The 23,758-nt window shown below is 49.1% G+C and overlaps 1 protein-coding gene across 1 annotated transcript; it reads right to left on the bottom strand.

Moving 5' to 3' along the window:
• Window positions 1-4,552: 4,552 nt before the first annotated feature.
• On the bottom strand, window positions 4,553-17,551 carry Trappc3 (trafficking protein particle complex subunit 3). Its single transcript, XM_059256116.1, has 5 exons — window positions 17,360-17,551; window positions 8,136-8,233; window positions 7,807-7,906; window positions 6,568-6,750; window positions 4,553-5,278 (listed from the first exon to the last, which is right to left on the bottom strand). Exons 1-5 carry the CDS (start codon window positions 17,399-17,401, stop codon window positions 5,159-5,161), a joined length of 543 nt encoding a protein of 180 aa, XP_059112099.1. The 5' UTR covers window positions 17,402-17,551; the 3' UTR covers window positions 4,553-5,158.
• Window positions 17,552-23,758: the final 6,207 nt, after the last annotated feature.

Raw genomic sequence — 23,758 nt, 5'->3', positions numbered from 1 at the left:
TAGTGCTGGGATTAAAGGCATGATTAAAGTGTTGGGAGTAAAGGACTAATACCACTACCACCCGGCTCAATTTTTGTTTGTTTAATTTTATGTGTATTGGTGTTTTGTCTGCATGTATGTCTGTGCAGTTGAGGAGTGAGTGCCTAAGGAAGAGGGCATCAGACTCCTTTGGGACTGCATACAGTTGTGAGCCACTCTGTGGGTGCTAGGAACTGAACCCAGGTCCTCTGGAAGAGCAGCCAGTGCTCTTAACCACTGAGCCATCTCTCCAGCCCTTATTTTCATTTATTTGTGTATGTGTGTATGTCTGTGAATGAATGCTACATGTGTGCAGGTGCCCTTGGAGACCAGGAGTTGGATCCACTGGAGCTAGAGTTACAGGCAATTGTAAGCCACCCAACATGGGTGATGGGAAAAGGAACTCTGGTCCTCTGGAAGAGCAGCAAGTGCTCTTAACCAGAACCACTTCTCTTAACTCCTGGTGTTTGTTTGTTTTAATTGAGACAGGGTTTCTCTGTGTAGCCTTGACTCCCAAGTTCTGGGATTAAAGGTGTGTGTCACTACTGCTATGCTAAATTTTTTTTTTTATGTGTATGAATGTTTTGCTTACATGTAAATCTGTGCACTATATGCATATTTGGTACCTGTGGAAGCCAGAAAAGAGCTCCTATCTCCTTAGAAATGGAGTTACAGACAGTTGTGAGCTGCCATGTGGGTGCTGGGAATTGAACCTGGGTCCTCTGGAAGTGCAGCCAGTGCTCTGTATCACTGAGTCATCTCTCCAGACCTCTGGTTTTTACATTTCTTTATTGTGTGTATACACATGCATGCGTGTGCACACTCCTGTGTGTCACAGTGCATGTGGGAAGGTCAGAGAACAACTTGCAGGAATTGATTCTCTCCTAGCAAGTGCGTTCCAGGGGTCAAACTCAGGTTCTCAGGCTTGGTGGCACATGTCTATGCACACTGAGCCATTTTGCAGGCCTGAGTCTACATTTTTTCCAGTCTTTGTGTTTGTTTGTTTCTTTGTTTTTGAGACAATGTTTCTCTGTGTAGTCCTGGCTATCCTGGAACTTGCTCTGTAGACCAGGCTGGTCTTGAACTGAGAGATCTGCCTGCCTCTGCCTCCCGAGTCCTGGGATTAACAGCATGCACCACCACCACTGCCCAGTTTACATTTCTTATTAAATGAAAATATTCAAACTGGGTGTGGTGGCACATGCTTGTAGTCCCAGCACTTGGGAGGTGGAGGCAGAAGGATCAGGAGTTCAGGATCATCCTCTGCAACATGGTGAGTCTGAGGCCTGAGGCAAATCTGAGCTACATGAAACCCTGCCACAGTAAAACACAAATTGAACATTTAAAAGGGTCACACACAAACAAGCACAAGGAAACACAAACACATATGAGACACGCACTAGACAGTGAAATGTTCAAATCCTGCATCTCCCATGTATTAGCTGTGCACCTCAGTTTCTTATTCTGCAACACAGAATAGTTATTAGGTGGTTGTGATGCTTAGTGGGACCTGCTTATCCAGCACTGGCATACAGCATTCTGCTCTAAATGCTAGCAATTGCTATAGACCATGTTTGCCCATGCTCACATGTGCTCACATGTGCACTCTGTCCTCAACCCCGTCCTCTGGTCCAGCTCATTGGAAGATGCTGGTTCAGCTGACAGTCCTGGCCAGAACCATCAGAAAAGAACAGTCGCTTCCCTGCACCCCCTGGGCTAACCTGGGCTAGCCTGTGTGGTAAGAAGGTGCTTTGAATCCCATCAGAAGCTTCCTGGAGGAGGCCTGCACCCAAGCCAGGTAAGGGATCCAGGTACAAGCAAGAGGGCGCTGCTGCCCTGTGCCCTGTGCGTTGGCTCCCTCCCTGACTCTTTACAACACGTTTCCCCCCAACCTTTCCTGCGGTACCCCCTCCCTTCCCCACAGTAGAAACTTTCCTCTACTCCTGCCAGAGTGTAAATTGCCCCCAGGAATGTGCTGCACCCCACCGCTCCCCTAGCAGTGGCCAGCGGCTGTCCTGGGGTCAGGCCTGGCCCTGCATCAAAGGCTCAGGAGTGGTAACAGCCGCAACAGCGTGTCTCCGCCTGCCGCCACCCTCCCCTCCCACTAGCGCTGCCTTCCAAGGAACAGCACATGGTAGCACTTAAGCTCCAGGAGGACGGAGGATGCTTTCCTTACACCCCCACCTCCCACCAGCCACAATGAACTACTTGTTAGGAGACTATTTTAATTTTACTTAATGCGATTTCAGCTCCTAAGGCCTCTGCTGCCGTCACTTCTTGGACCGGGATGCCCAGCATAAATGGAAGGGAAGTCAACCTCCCAGGAGGTGTAGCTTAAATATGGAACCTTCGCTGAGGTGGGGTCTGGGGCAGGAAGAGGACTGTTACATCAGGGTCCCGGGCTGGGGCCCTGGACTCCACTCAGGAAATAAGGGGGACTGGTTAAGGGAGGGCCCGGAGCTGGCTTGTACAATTCAGGAGGCCAGCCTGACTTTGGAGTGTGCGCTGCCAGACAGCCTCGGCCACTAGATTCTTCCAGTGCCTGGAGTTTAGCAGGCAGATGACTAGCCTCGTAGCCACGTGAGCTTTGCTCTTGGGTGTCCTGGGGCTATCTAGAGGAGGATACTCCAAGCTCTGGCAAGCCTCTAAGATTTAGTCCATCAGGTGCGTCTTCTAGCAAATAAAAAAACAAAAAAAACCAAGAGTCCAAACAGTCACTTCTCGGGACAGTAAGGTGGTGATCTGGGGACCTCTGGTGGCTAAAGGCTGCAAAGTGCGACTTGTCCGGAGCTCTGCCCAACCAGCCTGACCTAAAGGCTGTCCTTTAGCCCCAGAACTCAGTCTCAAGCTAGGCTCTCCAGAACCGCTCCGGACTAGTCAGCGCTCCCCGCCCCCCCCCCCCCGGCCCCCCGCCCCGGAAGAACCCTTCTCTAGTGCCTCATCTGGCTGGAGGAGTGTGGATGGTACACCAGGGAGGGTGAGGATGGCTGACGGGTGCCCAAACTACATTCCACTGGCCACAGGGGTGAACACAAGGTGTGGGGTGGGGTGTAGGAAGTTAGACCGCTAGGGCAGCTCCCCTCTTTCCTCTAGCACCCCTGGTGTGCACATCACTCAATCGTGGGGCCGGGGGCGGGAAAAACCACCAAGAGACGCCTTGTTTCCACAGCTTGCGACCCCCGTGATGTTTAAGTTATTTCTGGGAAAGGAAATTTCCAAAACCTCATACTGAAACGGCTGCTGGGAAGCAGACTAGGGCACATGGAGAGGAAGAGCGAGCCCCCAGTCGGGGAAAAGGGCAGGGCGGTTGATTTTTTTGACAGGGTGCACACACACCACACTGAGCTTTTCCTGTGAGTCCCAACAGTCGCCTCCTCATCCCTTTCATTCATTCATTCAAATCTGGTACAACTGGACCGACATTATGTATGCTGAGTCCTAGCGCTCCAGTTACCAAACAAAGTGCCCAGGCTGTATCTGCGGGAAGAAGGTAAGGGGCCCCAGGATGGGATCCTAGAGGTTAACCTTCCCTCTGCTTGGGGAATAAACATGACCTCACTCCCCAGTGGCCCAGCCCAGCTGTGAGGCCAGCCTTGTGCAAACCACCTCCTTGCTGAGACCTCAGAACCCTCGTCCTGTCCTGAGGAATCAATCCATGTTTCTCACATGATGCACCTGTAACTGGCTCTCTTCAGGCCTGTTAACAGAGGAAAGCCTTGAGTCCAGTTTCCCAGTAACTTCCCAAGTTCAAGGCCCTAGGCTGTCCCGAAGAACTGGCCTGAGACAATCTCTGCCTCCTCCCTTTAAAAGCGACCTGGGGTCTGGAGAGATGGCTTAGTGGTTAAGACCATTGGATGTTTTCCCAGAGGCCTGCAAGTTGACCCCCAGAACTCACAGTGTGGCCACATGCAGACAAAACACCTATACACATAAATCAAGTTTAAAATATTAAAAAAAAAACACAACCCTATTTGGGGCCAACAAGATGGCTCAGGGGATAAAGGCACCCCCTGCCACACCTGACAGCCATTTGATCCCCAGAACCCAGGGGGTGGTAGAAGCCAACTCTCCAAAGTTGTCCTCTGATCTCTACAGCAGGCCACAGCATGTGAGTCAACACACACACACAGACACACAGACACAGACACACACACAGACACAGACACACACACAGACACAGACACACACACACACACACACACACACACACACACACACACACACGATGTAATTTTAAATACCCATCTAGCTCTAGTGAAATAGGTCTCAAAGTAAAGCTATCCCAAGCCACAAGTGCGAACCCTGCGTGCGAACCGGGCTTCAGAACAAGTCAAGAACAGGGGCTTTGTCCGTCCTTGCTTCAAAGCCTGGTGTCCCTCCACTTGATAGCTCTGTGACCTCAGGCAGCCTGACCTCGGCTTCTCCATGGAAACAGAATCTGCTGCTGTGAGCAGGACCCGGCACCAGGGCTCACACGCTCTTTTCTACTCAAACTTCACATGCTGAGCAAAAGGAAAACACGACAGGACTGGGATTCCACTCAAGAATGTGTCTTTATTGAAGAATTCGTAAGAAAAAAGGATGGATCCTCCGTAAAAAGAGGAGATGTTGCCTCCAAACAGCAGGGAGGAACGGGACCTGGGTGGCTTCCCAGAAGCCGGGGCTTCCGGCATGACTGGCTTCCGTGGCCTGGCAAGACTACAGTATGTCACTACAGCCAACAATTCTTACCCACCCTTCCCAGCGCTCTCCTCCCTCCACAGCCCAAGACTCCCCACAGCCAATGGCTTCGAGAAGGTTCGGGAGCAGACGTGTCAGGCTTGTCTCTTAAGGGGGTCAAAGTGGGTTTTGCTTTGGAAAAGTCACAGGAATGTAAAATGGTTTGAACTCTTTTAGTCTAGCCAAGGGCAAGTACTTCCTGCCCCTCTGAAGAGAAAGGGAGCAGAGAATCCCTTTCTGAAGTGCATACTTGTAGGGCAAGCAGACTACCAGTCTGCTCTTTATTAGCATGAAGAATGGAAGTAAGGTCAGAAGAATATATAACATCGGCTCGAAAGTCTCTGAGTTCCGGGGGCAGAGGGAGCGCCATCATCTCACCCAGCAGGTGCTGCTCCTGGCTGCCCCAGAGTCCTGGAGCTGCTCACTCTTCTCCGGCCGGGAGATTGTCTTCAATCCTCCTGATGAACCTCATCCTGATCTCTGTTACACCATCTCCCTTCAGAGTGTCCTGGACAAACTTGGCCTCCACAGCCATCTGGACCTGAGGAACAGAAAGGGGGTATCCAATCACAGCCTCTGGTGAACCCCTCAGGGTGAGCCTAGACCAGAAATGCCCATGGACTGGGATGTGTGTATGTGAAGATGACTAAAATTCACTCTATATATATATATAAATTATATAAATGTATGAAACTTCCAAACTTTTTTGGTTTTGGTTTTTTGAGACAGGGTTTCTCTGTGTAGTCCTGGCTGTCCTGGAACTAGCTCTGTAGATCAGAGCTAGCCTTGAACTCACAGAGATCCCCCTGCTTCTTCCTCCTGAGTGCTGGGATTAAAAGCATGCCCAACACTATATGGCCCAAATTATTTATTTATTTATTTTTAAAGATTTATTTATTATATATACAGTGTTCTGCCTGCATGCCAGAAGAGGGCGCCAGATCTCATTACAGATGGTTGTGAGCCACCATGTGGTTGCTAGGAATTGAACTCAGGACCTCTGGAAGAGCAATCGGTGCTCTTAACCTCTGAGCCATCTCTCCAGCCCTTTCATTTATGTTTTTCGAGACAGGGTTTCTCTGTGTAGCTCTGGCTGTCCTGGAACTTGTTCTGTAGACCAGGCTGGCCTCGAACTCACAGAAATCCATCTGCCTGCCTCTGCTTCCCAAGTGTTGGGATTAAAGACATGTGCCACAGCACCCGGCTCCTAACATTTATTTAAAGGGACTAATTTCCACAGGGACAGGGCTGCCAGCCCCAGTATTCCAACACTGAAGACAGTGGCTTCACACTGGATGTAGTGTCATTGACCTGTAACCTCAGTACTTGACAGGGAGACTGGGGGCAAATTCGAAGATAGCTTGGTCTACATATTGAACAATTTGATTCCCAAACTAATTAGGGCTGGAGTGAGGCTGTCTCAAAAAAAAAGAAAGAAAGAAAGAAAAAGAGAGAGAGAGAGAAGAGAAAAGAAAGGAAGGAAGGAAGGAAGGAAGGAAGGAAGGAAGGAAAGAAAGAAAGAAAGAAAGAAAGAAAGAAAGAAAGAAAGAAAGAAAGAAAGAAAGAAAGGGAAAGGAAGAAAAGAAAAAAAAAGAAAAGAAAGGAGGAGAAGGCCTCAGTCCGCTTAGACCGTGGCCCGAAAGCCGTCTGGGAACCCACTGCTGACAGTACTCTCTCAGCGTGTCAGGAAGGAAGGTGTCTGCCGTGGTTCCTGTACCAGCAGCACTCTCCCCTCGGACAGCAAGGGGCTGGGGAAGCCTTTTCTCTCCCATTCGGACAAGCATTTGCCAAACAGCCCCCCCCCCCCAGCTCAGAGAGAGCTGCACTCACCATCTCCAAGGCTCCCCGCAGCACCCCACACAAGAGGTTGGAATAAATAAGGGATGAGTGGCTATCGGGAAGTTCCACGAAGTCCACCAACGGGTTATTTTCCAAGATAAGGGAGAATTCATCGCCAGCTGGGCTCCAATTTGTGATACTCGGAGTGATGCCCAAGTACATCTTGAATGCCACCTGTCAGGGAACACACAATAGCACTATGGCGAAGAGCGACAGAACTGTACCACTGGGAAGGTGTCAGCGAAGGGTCACTTAGGACAACACTGTGACCTCCAAATCTTCAGAGACCTGCGGAAGAGAGGTGCCCATGCAGGACTCCGTCCCTCCAGGCGTCACACAACTACACACTAACTCACTATCTGCAGGACTCCGTCCCTCCAGGCGTCACACAACTACACACTAACTCACTATCTGCAGGACTCCGTCCCTCCAGGCGTCACACAACTACACACTAACTCACTATCTGCAGGACTCCGTCCCTCCAGGCGTCACACAACTACACACTAACTCACTATCTGCAGGACTCCGTCCCTCCAGGTATCACACAACTACACACTAACTCACTGTCTGCCTGCCTGTCTCACTGGAAGGGCAGCTGCCTTCAACTGAAATCTGAATGAGGAATTATTTTTGCTTTATTTCTTCTTTCTGGAGACAGAGTCCTACAGTGTAGCCCAGACTGGCCCGGAGCTGACTACACAGCCTTCATTGGCCTTGAATTTGTAGCAATTATTCTACCTTTGTCTTCTCAGGGCTGGAATTACAGGCCTGAGTCACATCTGGCCCAAATGCATATTCTCAAATCTCCTCGATACTGTGCTACACTATCCAAGTGCAGGAATCGGGCTTTAATTTCAGTGAGACAGACAAACTTGCAGGCTTCATCTGTTTGTACGTAGGATCTTGCTATACAGCCATGGCTGATCTAGAATTCAGCACACAGACCAGACCAGCCACAAATTTATTGTGACTCTGCTGTGCCTGCCTCCCAAGTACTGGGCTCACAGGCATACACCACTCTAGTCAGCTACAGCGGGACTAGAATGCACAAGACAGACCTCAACGGCTCTTGAGTCTTTCCTAATCTGTTATTTCCAAACCACCAGGAAGGCTTCTTTGGTCCAAAGAGCTGCCCAATCAGCCTTTTGGGAGATTAAGGGAGACAGTGAGAGGGATAGGTAGTGCCTTCCAATGGCAAGCTTCAGTGGGCAGGTGGCCCAGGTGAACGACCTTAGCAATGACATCTGCAGTTTCCCGAAAGTCATGACATCTTCCAACATTTGAGCGTGCCAAAAAATCTTCAATTAGTCGGACTCCAATGTTATAGCCCCTTGGAAGGAAATCAGAGAACAGACCATTAAGGGGTCACAGCATCTTATATAATGTCTTCTATGTAAACAAAATACCTTTGTCGGCTAAAAGAGAAGACGGGGATAATAACCCAAACACCCTCACAAATGAGCTCAGTGGAAACTGTACCCAATGCTGGCCTCACAGAACAGCCACACTCAGTGTGCTGTAAGCCTGCGCTGTGTCTAGTGAGGGAGGCGCTCACTCACATTCTGTCCAGCTGTTTATTCACATCTTCATCATTTTCATAGTCCTTGCACAGCTGGGTGACAAGCGCTCCATAGGTCAGGGTGAATAGCTCAGAACTCTGAAAGAGATCAGAAGGCCATCAGGACCCAGCAGCAGGAGGTGAGGGTTCAGTTGGATCAGCCTGGCTGCAACCACCAGGAATCCAAGGGAAGGCCACCTGGATGCCTATGTCTGGAGGACATCACCCCTGTGGAGCGGCCAGCTCGACAGGAGGACACCCACACCCACTACACACTGGCTACAGAAGGCACATCTTCTAACACACCAATCCAGTCTACCACAGCGTGGGTCACCTGACCCCGGAGTGGGAGGAACAGCCCCTCACTGGATTCTGTGAAAGATGGAGCTGAGGCAAACACTTTCACACCAGCCTCTGTGTGTTAGCAGATGTGACCAATGGCTTCCCCAAACCTTAGAGCAAGTGTTCTCAACCTGTGGGTCACGACCCCTTGGGGGTCAAACCACCCTTTCACAGGGGTGGCCTAACACCATCAGAAAAAACGGGTATTTACAGTATGGTTCACAGCAGCAGCAGAATTACAGTTATGAAGTAGCAATGAAAATAATTTTACGGTTGGGGGTCCCTACAACATGAGGAACTGTCTGAAAGGGTCGCAGCATCAGGAAGGTTGAGAACCATTGCTTTAGAGGGCTCTGGCATGGGGTTAAGCTGTACTCCCAAGGCTTGGGTTCTCTGATGCCCATGGGAAGAGCTGGCAACTCATGGGACTGGGCTGGCAGAGAAGAAAGTCCTAGAGAGCCCATTGCCCTGAAGATAACCTCTCCTCAAAGTCACCAACATGGGGGGGGGGGGGATTAATGATCCTTTTGACACAATGCTAAAATATTTCTAAAAAGTGCATAAATCTAAAAAGAATACAATATTGGAGGGAGGAGTTCATCAGTTTAGGGTTCCTACTGATTTTCCAGAGCATCTAGGTTTGGTTCCTAGGGCCCACATCCGGTGGCCCACAACCGCCTAGAACTCCATTTCCAGGGGGTCCAACACCCTCTGGCCTCAGCAGGCACCCACAGGCACATGGTGCAAACAGACTCACGCAGGCTCACACACATACACAAGATAATAATAAATGATCTTTAAAAATAAAGTAATAGTTGAGTAGTGGTGATGCACACCTGTAATCCCAGCACTCAGGAGACATAGACAGGCGGATCTCTGCGAGTTTCAAGGCCAGCCTGGGCTACAGAGTGAGTTCCCAGACAGCCAGGGCTATGCAGAAAAACTGGTCTCAAAAAGAAAAATAAAACAAAAATTTAAAAATTTAAATAAATAAACACACACACACACACACACACACACACGCACACGCACGCACGCACGCACGCACACACACAACTGCATGAGGACATGTGTGCCAGTCAGAAGACAACCTTTGAAAGTAAGTTCTCTCCTTCTACTCTGTGGGCTCCAGAGATCCAGCTCAGGCTGTCAGACTTGGCAGCAAGCACCTTTACCCACTGAGCCGCCTCAGCAGCCCAGGAACACACATCCTGTACACCCGGGACACAAGACTGATCCACACTGGTTTCTATCACTGGGCTGCTTAGTCTTCTGTCACTGCTGTCATCTGGGAAGAAGGACCCTCAATGAGGAAATGCTTACATCAGACTACCTGTAGGTAAGCCTGTGGGGACATTTTCTTGATTAATGATTTTTAACATTTTACAAATATTGCTGTGTCTGGGTGACTGCCTGCATGTAAGTATGTGATACCATGTATATGCCTGGTACCCACGGAGGTCAGAAGAGGGCAAATACTAACCCCTGGGACTGAAGTTAGGGATGGTTGTGAACCATCGTATGGGAGATGAGAATTGGACCCCCAGGTCCTCCGCAAGAGCAACAAGCACTCTTAACCACTGCGCGCCTCTCCAGCCCCTTGACTGATGCCTGACGTGGCAGGGCCTACCATCAGTGGTGCCACCACCTGGTGACCCTGGGCTGTACAAAAAGAACAAGCCGGTAAACGGCACTCCTCTTTGGTCTGTGCTTCAGTTCCTGCCTACATGTTTCTGCCCTGATGTTCTCAGTGCTGGACTGTGACTGGATCAGGCAAGCCAAATAAGCCATGTCCTCCCCAAACTGCTTTTACTCATAGTCTTTATCACATCAGTAGAAGGCTGATTAGAACAGAAACTGGTTCCAGGAGTGGGGCACTATTGTGACAGACCTACCATGCTAAAAACCACACAAGTTTTTTTAAAATAGAGACTCTTGCTGGAGAGATAATTCAGTAGTTAAGAGCATGTACTACTTTTGCAGAGAACTTGAGTTTAGTCCCCAGCACCCACAGAAGGCACACAAACATCTAGAACAGCTCCAGGAGAATCCAAGACTTCTGCCTCCTTGGGCACCCACACTCAAATGCACGTACCCACCAATGTCAGACACACATACACAATTTAAAATAAAAAGAAACCTTAAGAAAGAAAGAAAAAGGGAGCTGGAGAGATAGCCCAGTGGTTAAGAGCATGTATTGTTCTTGCAGAGGACTTGAGTTCGATTCCCAGCATGCACATCAGGCAGTTCACAACTGCTTGTAACTCCAGCTCCAGGGGATGGCCCTAACCTCAGGTACATGCACATATACAGATTTATACACATGTACAAATAAATAACAATAAAAATATTTTGCTGGGCGGTGGTGGCGCACGCCTTTAATCCCAGCACTCAGAAGGCAGAGTCAGGCAGATCTCTGTGAGTTCGAGGCCAGCCTGGTCTACAGAGCGAGATCCAGGACAGGCACCAAAACTACACAGAGAAACCCTGTCTCGAAAAAAAAAAATGTAAAAGAAAGAAAGAAATCTTACTAGGACTGGGTAGTTTAGTTCAGTCCATAGAGTACTTTGAGTTTGATCCATAGCATTGAATTTGATCCACAGCAACACATGCACATACATTAAAAATAGAAAAATGGGGCCAGCAAGATGGCCCAGAGGGCAAACACCTTTGCCAACAAGCCTGATGGCCTGAGTTTGATCCCGTAGATCCACATGTTGGAAAGAGAGAACAAATCCTGCAAATTGTCCCCTGACCCCTGCCACAGGTGCCATGGCATATGTGTGTGCACCTATATACATACATAAATAAATAAATGTAAAAAACATTTGAAAAACCAAAGTCACATATGATTTCAATGCGAGTTCCACCTAGGTTGGCCTCAGTTCATACTAAGCTGGTGATAGATATACTCAGTGATATAGTACATGCCCATGGGTTTGGTCCCCAGTACCACACACATACACACACACACACACATACACACACACACACACACACACACACACACACACACACACTTACCAATCAAGAAACAGAAGTGTGAGAGGAACTGCAGATACTAAGACTCCAGACTGCTGGCAGTGAAGAATCACTATTGGAGTTAAAGTGAAGAATGTATTTGTTTGTGGTGCTGAGGAGCAAACCCAGGGCGCTGGGCACTCCAGGCAAGCCCTTTGCCACTGAGGTACGTCCCCAGCCCTGAGAACACAGATCAACAGCACATCTATTCCAATGGATCCTCTTAGAAATAAGGCTCAACAACAACAAAATAATCGCTCCATCAAGATCGCCACCTTGCCACTCCCTTCTGAAGAGAGGCTTGTCAGATGTGGAGGAAGTCACTCTGACTTCAGGACTTCTGAGGAAAGAACCCAAAGCATCAGCCACCATGCCTGTCCAGAACAGGCTACTTTTCCTGATCTTGTAAAAACTCAGGAAAGCAGAATGGGTAGTGACTGACCCAGAAGAGATACTGAGACCAGAAAGAGGAATGATCGGCTCAAGGTTAAACAGCTAAGTACTGAAACAGGAACCTGCAGGGATGAAACCCAAGTGTGTGGTTCCCAGGCAGTATTCACTGTATCCGCTCTATCCCATGACTGCAATATTAATAAGCCCCCTCAATTAAAACAAATCTTAGATGCACTAGAGTCAAAGGAAATCAATTTTGGGAGCAGGAGGCTCTCTGAACTCAACTAAAACAGTCAGACCAGGGCATCTCCAGGAGACCATTTGCCAAATATGGCAATTGAAAGGAAGCTATTAAGGAGGAATGATTTCTTAGTAAAGTCAAGGGTTTGGCACTAGAACGGCCTGAACATGAATGGATGGAGGCAATCCAGCTGTTACCAGTCCGGAGAGCTGGCACGGGTGCATTAAGTCAGGAGAGCTTTCCTTCCATTATTAATGAGCCCCTGGATGAACTCCAAAAGCCTCCGCCCACCATGATTGCCAAATTATATGCAAATCACAATGTGATGAAGCTCCTTACATGTGCAGCTCCCCAGTTCACCAGTAGGAAAAGACAGGGAGGGTCCTAGACAGCTGTGCTCACTGCCACAATAGAGATGTGCCTGGAATCTGGGAGTGGGGATCCTCACTCGGGTTCTCCACATCTTCTATTACTACATGCAAATCCCCCTCCAGCCTCAGTTATGGACCTAGCCTGTTCAGAACAAGAGCAACATGAATGTGTAACTCAAGGTCTTCATACTTTTAAAACAGAAGTGGTGCAGAGCTGGAGAGATGGCTCAGTGGTTAAGAGCACTGGCTGCTCTTCCAGAGGCCCTGGGTTCAATTCCCACACGGAGGCTCGGGGGCTTACAACTGTCTATAACTCCAGTCCCAGGGGATCCAATACCTCCTCAGGCACCAGACACACACATGGTATGCAGACATACATGCTGGCAACACACACACATAAAATAAATAACATAAAATAGGAGTGCAGCTATGGTATAGCTAAAAACAAACAATGAATGTCAGGGAAGGCTCACTAAAGTGGTATTTGTGTGAAGACCTGACTGTTCGTGAAGACTAATAATAACTCTACTAAGGTGGCCAGCCAACAATGTCACTTGTGTACTGTCAGCTTTATATGCATTTTCTTTTTTCTTTTTTTTTTTCCGAGACAGGGTTTCTCTGTGTAACAGCTCTAGCTGTCCTGGAACTTGCTTTGTAGACCAGGCTGGCCTCAAACTCATAGAGATCCACCTGCCTCTGACTCCTGAGTGCTGGGATTAAAGGTATGAGCCACCATGCCTGGCTATATTCATTTTCAATTAATTACAGCCCTGTAATGTCAGTATATCTACCACTACTACTTCCTTAATGAAGTAAAACATTTTCTATATACAGTTCGATTGGCTTTGAAAACTATAAATTTATAAACTCAAGTTCCATTTGCTTTTGGGATACCATCTTACAAGGACTCCAATTTGCAGTAAGGCTCGTTAAGGAAGGGAATGGCTCAGTTGCCTTTAGCCTACTGGCTATGGGTGGGATAGGACCTCTGTTGGTCTTTTCTGTGTCGAACACACAGATTGCAAGCCCAGTGCCACTTTGAGATCTTTGGCAGCAGTTAACTCTGCAGCTCACACACGATTGAGCCTGTATGATAATGAGTATTCAGAGACAGGTAATGCCTGGGGGACGCTCACCAACCTAAGACAGAGCACCTGTGTAGCCTGGGCAGGCGACTCCATGACGGGTAAGGTGACCTGCTGGCGTCCCACGCAACCTAAGTCAGAAGCTCATTTTCTAGTAAAAGGGGAACCTGTAGGGCCCTGGCCCCCGTTTTGGATAACTGTCGCCTTGCTTGCTGACCTTGACCTTGATATCCTCCCTATGCTAATTCCCTGCTGGGTTCTACCCTCCTGAATGCTTAGGGGAAGTTCCTTGTCTGTGTATCCTGCATAATGGGGCCTTAACAGCTTAGATGCAAGATTGTAAAACATTGGAGCAAACTTCTGCCCTCCAGGGTTCTCCCATTGTGCTGTAAGCCTATATTTAAGACCTCTTCCCTCCTTCAATAAACAGCATTCGGCATTAAATAAAATAAAATTTAAAAAAAAAGTAAAACATTTTCAAAAGATGATGAAGCCAGTGCTCAGAGTTCAATCCCCAGCATTGTGTGTGTGTGTGTGTGTGTGTGTGTGTGTGTGTGTGTATGTGTGCAAATAAGCAATAAAACAGGACCCAGTCCCAGCCAGTACAATATTCCTGTTGTTGAGAACATTTCTGTCTATGTCACACATGCTTACTAAAGGTAGAGTCTAGGACTTCATCTCCACATCCACCTAATAAGGAGCTCTGTACATAGTTGGGGCTCAGGTAAAGTTTGCTGGACAGACAGACTGTATCATTTTTGTTTGTTTGTTTGTTTGTTTGTTGTTTTGCCTGCCTCTACCTCCCAAATGCTGGGATTAAAGATGTACACCCCTACCACTTGACCCAGATTGACTGTTTCTGTTAGCAGGGACAAAAAACAGCAGACATCAGATTACCTGGTATATTAACCATTTAGGTCTCTGAAGGTTTATGTGAAATATAGTAATTATGTGCTCAAGGCTGGACTACCTGGAAGAGGGTCACTAGAGGGGTATTGTCTCTAAACAGGGAAAAGAGGAGCATGTCAATACCAGGTACTTCGGCTCAGTAGGCAGAGGCACCTGCTGCCATGCCTGATAACCTAAGTTAGATCCCCAGAATCCACATGGTGGGAAGAGAGAAACCGACTACAGCAAGTTGTCCTCTGACCTCCACACAAATACTATGGCGCGCGCGCACGCACGCACGCACACACACACACACACACACACACACACACACACACACTCTCCTACTGGCTAATTTTATATCAAAAGAAGGGAACCTCAATTGAGAAAATGTCTTTATAAGATCTGACTGTAGGACATTTTCTTGATTAAAGGTTGATGGGGGCAGGGCGGCAGTAGTGAATGCCTTAAACAAATAAAACAGAAACCAAGAACATCAATACTGACTCCAGGAGAAAAGAAACACACACTGAAAACAAGATATAAAGAATAAGGAATAAATACCTCTGCTCCTATCTACCAAAGAAACGCCATCCCTTAAACTTAACACTATCTCATCTAACCTTAGTAGCACTGTCCCCATTTCATAGCTAAGAAAACTAATGACCAACTGAGAATGCCAAGGAACACAAGCATTTTCTTCAACATGACATTGTTTTCTAGCACAACATTCTCTTCAACTATTGTTACTTCTTCCAGGAATTAATTAATTTCCTCTGTGTGTGTGTGTGTGTGTGTGTGTGTGTGTGTGTGTGTGCACTGCTTAGCTACACCCTCAGTCCCCCGAAAGCAATTCTTAACTTGTAATCCATAGAGTATATTTAGAGGCCCACAAATCCCTGGAAAAGGCAAACAAATGTATGGGTATGATGTAAGTGTTCTGCGTTTGGTGTCTGCAGTGCTAGGGTCAAACTCAGTTTCAGTCACTGAGTTTGTGTATTAATATTTGTGTAGAGGTGATTCACTGCTGTCATCGGTTTCTCAAAAGCGCTCTGAGAGAGAAAAGGTTAAGAACTAGCCTGGAATAGCAGAGCTTCCATTTGTGGAGGCTGTTCTTGGTGTAAGATGTGAAGGTGTGAAGGGAATCTGGTCATCCTGTCTAGAGTGGACTACCAACATAGGTCCACTTAGACTGTCGGGTTGATTTTTGGTGAAGACTGAACTCAGAGTATCCTGCATATGCATGCTGCCACTGAGCTCCATCCCCAATGTGATGCTCTATCACTGTGATCCCCCCACTCCAGTACCGCTCTGTATGTCTGTGTGTGTTAAAAAAGATTTCAAGTAGCCCAGGCTGGCCTCCATCTTATTATGGGCTGAGGATGACTTTGAATTCCTGATCCTTCTGCCTCTACCATCACACTGCTGGGGATTACAGCCATTCATGACCAAGCTAGTTTATACGGTGCTGGGAATTAAACCCGGGGCCCTGTGCAGACACTCTACCAACTTGATCTACATCCCCATGCCCAGATACTGAGTTTTAAATTCCAAAACAAAGCCATGGCATGGGCAGTTTGGCAAAATAAGCTAAAGAAGCCAGCGGTGGTGGTGCACACTGTTCTTGGAATGTGTTTTCATGGTCCTCCCAGGGTATCGGATAGGAGTGAGTTCGCTTCAGATTACTTATTACAACTGTCTATTGTTTTTGTTTTTTTTTTTTTTTTTGGTTTTTCGAGACAGGGTTTCTCTGTGTAGCTTTGCGCCTTTCCTGGAACTCACTTGGTAGCCCAGGCTGGCCTCGAACTCACAGAGATCCGCCTGGCTCTGCCTCCCGAGTGCTGGGATTAAAGGCGTGCGCCACCACCGCCCGGCCACAACTGTCTATTGTTATTGTTTAGATGCCCCATGGGAAAAATGTGTTCTTACCAGGTGTGGCTTCTCCTTGTGATTGAAATCTTACTCATGTGATTCTTCTTAACCGGGAGGCAGAGACAGGCAGATCTCTGAGTTTGAGGCCAGCCTGGTCTCCAGAGCTAATTCTAGGACAGCCAGGGCTACACAAACCCTGTCTTGAAAAACCAACCCCCCCCCCCAAAAAAAGACTACGATTAAAAAAAAAAAAAAAAGAAACACCTGCCAGGAAAGCCTCTTAGCTTGGAGAAAACTGCTATCTACCTTACTCTCCAGCCCCAGCCCAGCCTTTGGGGATTATATTCTGTCCCACTACGCCCAGGATGGGAAAGGAACCACAGCAACCCTCCCTTATGCTCTCAACGATTAGAGGGACCACTGAGTACTCAGGCTGGCTCACCACTTAATGAGGTAGATGGAAAGTTCCCTTCTGACAAGACCACTATCAAAGCTCACAAAACCCAGAGCAGTGAGAGACTCTGTACTCTCTCCACTCAGTAGTCTGAAACATTCCCTCTGGCGGTAGAGAGGCATGGGTTCAAATCCTAACTCTTCCTGGGTGTAATATTGGGTATCACATAACCTCCCCGAGCTGTAAAAGGCCATAACATTATCCACCTAGTAGGGTTACCTTGTGGGAATGACATAATGTAAGTAATGCCCTAATACCAAACACACAGTAAGAGATCAGTAAGTGGTTGTTACTGTTATTGATTACCGTCGCTGTTGTTGGTCTAGTACAGAGTTGCACCCGACCTGGAGAGACCCCGGCGTAGCGAGCAGGGGAGGAAACTCAGAGGTCCTCCAAGGTGTCCCAGTGCTGGACGCTTAGGGACAGACCCATCATGGGACCTCCCCAGCCTACAGCTCACAGCAGCGCTCTTGACAATCACTTGGAGCGCCAGCACCAGGCCCTTTCCCAGGAAGCTTCAATGCCGCCCGGCCCGCCGGGTTACGCGCTCAGAGTTACCATTTTCTTGCTCTCGGTGCCACGGTTCGCCTGCCTCGACATGGTGCCCACCGTGCAACGCCGCCTCGCTTCACCTCGTCGCAGCCCTGGTTCCAGACCCCTGGAGACACCGATTCAACCCAGCCGCGGCCCCTCAGCCTCTGACCGGCCCCGCCTCACCGCGCCTGCGCAGTCTGGCGCGGAGCACCATGGGACTTGTGGTTCGGCCGACCAAAGTCAGACTACAGCACCCGACAGTCCCACCGGAAGTCCCGCCCATTGTTCAGCGAGCGCCGCTACTCCCCGAGGGCAGCGAGCACCGGCCTGTGCCACTCTGACCGCTAGGTGGCATCCGCACCTTGTGATAGTCCTATATTGTCCACAGTGTCCTTACTTCCCTCCCCCACGACTGGCTCCGAGAGGCTCTGCACATTCCTCCGTCTCCCGGATTGGTTTTGGAAAGTCCCCGTTTTGAACTGGCTTCTTCTGTTGCTGCAGTTCAGCCCCAGAAGCTCCCAGGACGTCCTGGAAAACTGGCCATGGCTCACACAGAGATCTAAGTTCATTATAAAAAGTTTGAATGACCACATACTCTGTATCAGGCTAGTTAATGGCTTTCTCTTTAAACGGCCATCTGTTCCCAAACCCCAAACACAGTCAGCCCCTGCATCCTACCACCTGTGGCCTAATGATCCAGTCTTTTAAAATAAGTTCCAAGTCACTAGTCACTTTCTCACCCTCCCTGCTCTGAAACAGCGACACTGCCTAGTTCCCAGAAAACAAAGCTGCCAGCTGTGGTGGCAGTCAGCGCCGAGTTCTAATCCCAGGCTTGCCATCTGAGGGCAGGTGCTGGAGTTCCCTCAGTTGCTGCGAAGACTGATGCGATATTAGCACAGATACTGGGCACAGAAAAGGCGCAGAGTAAATGCGATTCCCTTCTAGCTACGCTATCAAAACAGCCTAACAAAATCAAAACACAACCCAACAAACGATGAGCAATGTGCTAGCTGACCAAACCCTGCTCCCCCATCACCCAGGCAAAATCCTATTCACTGACCACAGACAGCCCTTTGGGTTTGGCCCCAGCCATCTCTCCTTAGTGGTCAACCCTGACGGCACCGTGCTGGGGATCACTCCTGCCTGTTTGCCTGACTCCACAGCAGCTGTATACTATGGTGCTCCCCACCACCCGGCCTTTACCATGACAACTGGCCGGTCCACATACCGAGCTAGCCAGGCTGGGAGAAGGCTGGAGGGGCCCAGGGTTCTTCCAGTGTCTCCTTGAGGGTATAGGGCCAGTCATTATTATACCCTTCTCCCTATGGCACAGACATTCTGGGGCCTCCCTAGAGGCAGAGATCCCTGACTCTCCATCCTGTGCCATGACCTCAGGAGGGGCTACAAAGTGAGGATCTGGGGACACGAGGGTCTGTGAACGGGGCAGAGGAAAGCAGGGGTCTCGAGCCTTGGGAGACCAGCACAGCTAGACAAGAGCCTCCTGCATTCCCAGGAGAGAGGACAGCTGAGGTGAAGACTGCAGTTGGCCAGCCTGTCTGTCGGTCTGGGCTCCTCCCAGCAGGCTGGCTTGGCTGCCCACAGAAACCTGAGTCACAGTCACGGCCAGCCGCCTGACCCCACCCAGCCTGCTGTCAGGCAGGGCGGTTCTGGACAGACTGGAGGTGGAGCCTCTCCCTGCCTTCTGATTATTCATCTCTGCCTGTGATTCCTGCACTTGGCCCTGCTCTCTTTGCGCCTCCTGGGACTCATCTCCTCAGAGTCATCAGTTTTGAATTAAGGGTGGGGGTGGGGCCTGTGTATTGATCTATAAGGTCCCATCTCTGCTCAGACTGAAACCTAAAAACTCCTTGGGCAAGGGGTAGAGTGCATGCTTTGTATGGGCAAGGCCCTGGGTTTCATCTCCAGCACAAACCAAACTCCCTACACAGCAGGTCCCAAGTTCTCAGTACCGTTTCCATTATTTTTGAACTCCAACCCCTCCCCATCACCTCTAGGGAGTAGGATGTTTAGGAAACCAGATATCCCTTCCCACCCTCACCTCCTGTTCCCTAGAAAAGAAGGCATCGGGAACATAAGAAACTCAAGGTCATCCTCAGCTACACAGCGTGTTCAAGGCCAGCCTGAGCTACAAGAGACCCAGTCTCAAAAAAGAAAAGAAAAGAGAAGGCTACAGAGCCGATTTCTCATCGCTAGTAGGAGCTTTGAAGAAAGATTTCCTCCAAGGCACCCAAAAGCTTGACCTCTGTAGTACTGAATGTTAGTTCCTCCTGACTCCAAACCTCTGCCCTTCCTCCTTCTCAAGAGCTGGAGGGAGAGAGGCAGCTGGTCACCACTACCCCAAGGACATTTCCCAGTCCCAGTCTCAAGCAGTGGGCCCTGGAGGCTAAGGATCCTTTGGAGAGGCCATCTAAGTCACAGCTGCTCCTCTTCTTTGTGCGTTGAGGTGGGGGTGGAGTGGGAGTGAGAATCTGGTGGCTGTTCTTTCCGCTGCCCCCCAAAAGGCTCCTCCCACTTCCTATTTTGTGGGGGTGGAGGCAACGTCCCAGGCCTCTGTCCTGAGATTTGTACTCTGAGTCAAATCTCCCAGCCATTTTCTCCTCCGGTGCTCCATGGATTCATCCTGGGCTCTGCCCTCTCAGTCCTAGGAGATTGGGGGCGCTTTTGCTCCAGCCTCCCTACAAGGACGGACAACCTAGAAGGGGACATCGGCCTGATCTCCAATCAGATTTGCCCCAGCCTAGCCTGCTGGACATACTAATGACTCATTCACACTTGCCTGTTTCCGTGGAGAGGGAGGAGACTGCCCTGAGCAGCAAAGACAACCAAATTCTCTGCCCCTCGCTTATCAGGGTATCATCCTCTTGGGGCTTCAGCCCCAAATGTTAAGATGTTATACATACCTGTGCTTACACCTTCTCTGAGAAGGCATGTGGAACCCCAAGACACCTAACCCCAAACATAAAGATAGCACTCTTTGTTTTTGAGACAAACAGGGCTTCTGTTAGCACTGTAGATCAGGCTGGCCTCGAACTCACAGAGATCCACCTGTCTCTGCCTCCCGAGTGCTGGGATTAAAGGTGAGTGCCACCAAGCCCAGCAAGCCTTTACTTAACAAATAAGTAAATAAATCATTGTTAATCCTCAGTTGCTGGGCTTGGGGTCCTGGTCAGTTACAGGGAAAAAAGGGAAATGTCTACTCCACCTGCCTACCCCAACTGCACCAAAGGGCACTGGCACTGCTCTCCCAGGCTCCCTATAGGCCCAGCTACTGGCTGGCCAGGAAGCCTGCCCCTCCCATTGCCTGACTCCCAGATACCCTACTGGTCTGAAGTACCAAAGATCTGAGAGGCAAGGGCTCCTCATCTTTGGTACCCTGAACATTCTGTGTCTGCTAAGTTTTTGTTGTTGTTGTGAGTGACAGACCATGTGTTGTAGGGTTTGTTTTTGTTTTGTTTTGTTTTGTTTTTTTTTTGGTTTTTCGAGACAGGGTTTCTCTGTGTAGCTTTGCGCCTTTTCCTGGAACTCACTTGGTAGCCCAGGCTGGCCTCGAACTCACAGAGATCCACCTGGCTCTGCCTCCCGAGTGCTGGGATTAAAGGTGTGCGCCACCACCGCCCGGCGTGTTGTAGGATTTTTAAGCCATATTCTTGTATTCCATTCCCTGGATGCAGTAGCACCCTCAGTTGTTAGCAACCGAAAGTCAATTAAACATTGACAAATGCCCTTTAGAGTGTCTGGGCGTGTGCAAAGCTGCCTTTGGTGGAGGACCATTGATGTCGTGGAACATGACGCACCCCAGCTGCCCGGTTGAGAGAACTCCCCAAAGTCAGTCCTAGATGGTTAGATACAAATGCAGATTTCCAGTTCTCATACCTTCCCCAGCTTAGAATGTCTTGATTTTGAACAGCTCCCCAGGATCTACCTGCAAGTCAGTGGTATTTATGTCCTCCCTCAGTTCAAGTCCATCGCCCCTCCTTTATTATGGACCTCTCCACCATGGGACTCTCACCACTCCCATCTTTACCCGTGTGACAGCCTCAGGACCTGGGCTGAGAGATAGAAGAAGAACCACCCCAGGGGGCTGGCCCCTTGCTGGGTTCTGCTCCTGAATTACTCAGTATAAACTCGTCAGGGCTCAGACTGGAGAGATGGTTAAGAGAACTGGCTGCTTTTCCACAGGGCCTGGGTTCATTTCCCAGCACCCACATGGTAGCTCACAACTGTCTGTAACTTGAGTTCTAGGGGACCTAACACCCTCACACAGACACACATGTAGGCAAAATACCAATGCATATTTAAAAACAAAAACACAAAACGAAACTACTCAGGGCCTCAGTGTGGGCTTATGTCCAGCTCCGAATGATGCAGACCTTTAGAACTCCCACCTCACAAAGAACAGTCATGGATTCCATCATCCATATGGTCACCTCCTCCAGCAGATGGGATGAGTAACAGCAAATATGGAGGGTTATCCGAATCCTCTTTTACAGTTGAATTCCCGTCATCATCAAAACCATCATGATTACCATCATATTTACTCAGCACTTCCTAGATACCAGGCTCCACCTACGTTAAATATTTCATTTGCATTGCCTTATTTAATTTTTACAATGACCCCCCCCAAAATACCTCACAGCACTCTTTTTAAAATTATTTATTATTTATTTTTTGAAGTAAGTCTCATGTATCCCAAGTTGCCCTTCAAAGTTGCCCCCTAGCCAAGGATTTTTATTTATTGTAATACTCTTTCTTTCTTTCTTTCTTTCTTTCTTTCTTTCTTTTTTTTTTTTTTTTTTTTGAGACAGGGTTTCTCTGCATAGTCCTGGCTGTCCTACAACTCTCTCTGTAGACCAGGCTGGCCTCAAACTCAGAGATCCGCCTGCCTCTGCCTCCAGAGTACTGGGATTAAAGGCATGTGCCACCACTGCCTGCTACTATAATACTTTATAAAGGAACTTTTCCTTATCATATTCCATACTTTTAAAAAATTGGTGGCATGTGCCTTTAATCCCAGCCCTAGGGAGGAAGAGGAAGGTAGATCTCTGTGAATTTGAGGCTAGCCTGGTCTACATAGTGAGTTCCAGGCCAGCCAGGGTTACATAGTGAGATCCTGTCTCCAAATATATATATATATTTTATTTCCACATATGAGTGTGGAGATCAGAGAACAACTTGCAGAAATTGGTTCTCTTCTTCTACCATGTGGGTTCCAGGGATCGACTCAGATCATCAGGTTTGGCTGAAAGTGCCTTTGCCCACTGGGCCATCTCCCAGAAACAGATCCTGCACTTCTGATCCTCCTGCCTCCATTTTCCAAGGGCTGAGATTACAGGCCTGTGCCGCCCATCATAAATGGTTTATGTGATGCCGGAGGTCAAACCCAGGGCTTTGGGCCTGCTAGGCAGACGCTATGGACGAGCTACACCCCAAGCCCCACTACTACTATTTCCTTGACTTTGGGGTTTCAGGAAAGCTGTCACTTATTTCACACTAGCTCTAGATGCCAGCCTTTTAGCATCATCCTTTGCTAAGGTCACTCCCAGCCTCCAGTCCTCCCAACCCCCCACAGGGTTCAAGGCCACAGCTACTGCACAGTTCTAGAGGCGAAGGCTCCTGGGTTGCCTAAAACCTCTACCCTCTTATTCACCACCCTCTGCCTTTGAATGACTGATCCCCGGAGGAGCTGCTATATAAGGAAGGAGGGTCCAGTGGGGAAGCTGGAGGAGGGGAAGGGAAACTGTGCTTCACTGCCCCTAATCTGTGGACAACTAGAGAGCTAGAGAGCTGACCTCCAGGTCAGGACAAAGAGCAGGGCCAGGACAGGCAGAGCCCAGCTGCCCCCCCTTCCTCCCTCCAGACTGGTCCTATCTGCAGCAGCACCCCCACTATCGATCCGCTTTCCCAGCAAGCTCCCCGCACCCTGTCCCAGGCCAGGCCTGACTTGGCTTGAGGCCCTCACCTCAGTTGGCATAAACCAGGGGATAGGAGCGCCCGCTCCAGTGCGTTGAGCAGGGAGGTTCTGGGGGGAGGGTGTGAAGAGAGGCTTACTACTCTTTATTGCAACATGCCATAGTCGGGGGGAAATCCTTTTGGGGAGATGCAGGGGGCTAAGGGTCTTCTGATGAAGGGAGGGGAAGGGAGGTTCGAGGCTAGGACCACCTAGTTTGGACCAGGGAGGGCCCCAGCAGATTAGAGACCTGAGTAAAGCAGCCTCGCAGGGCTGTAATTAGCCCAGAGAAGACACCAACCCTAGTGTGCAAGAGGAAAGGCGCCTTCGCAGCCATCGCCAGAAAAGAGAAAAAGGGTAGCTCTTTGAGGGGGTCTCCTCGAAAACCGTTCTTCAGACCTTGCAACGCCCCCCGCCAGGAAGATTTTGTCTGAAGCGGGCTTGGGAGAGAATTT

This window comes from Peromyscus eremicus, chromosome 2 (assembly GCF_949786415.1).
Source record: "Peromyscus eremicus chromosome 2, PerEre_H2_v1, whole genome shotgun sequence".
NCBI lineage: Eukaryota > Metazoa > Chordata > Mammalia > Rodentia > Cricetidae > Peromyscus > Peromyscus eremicus.
The sequence above is the reverse complement of the archived record's forward strand: the minus strand, read 5'-3'. Positions and strand labels throughout refer to the sequence as shown.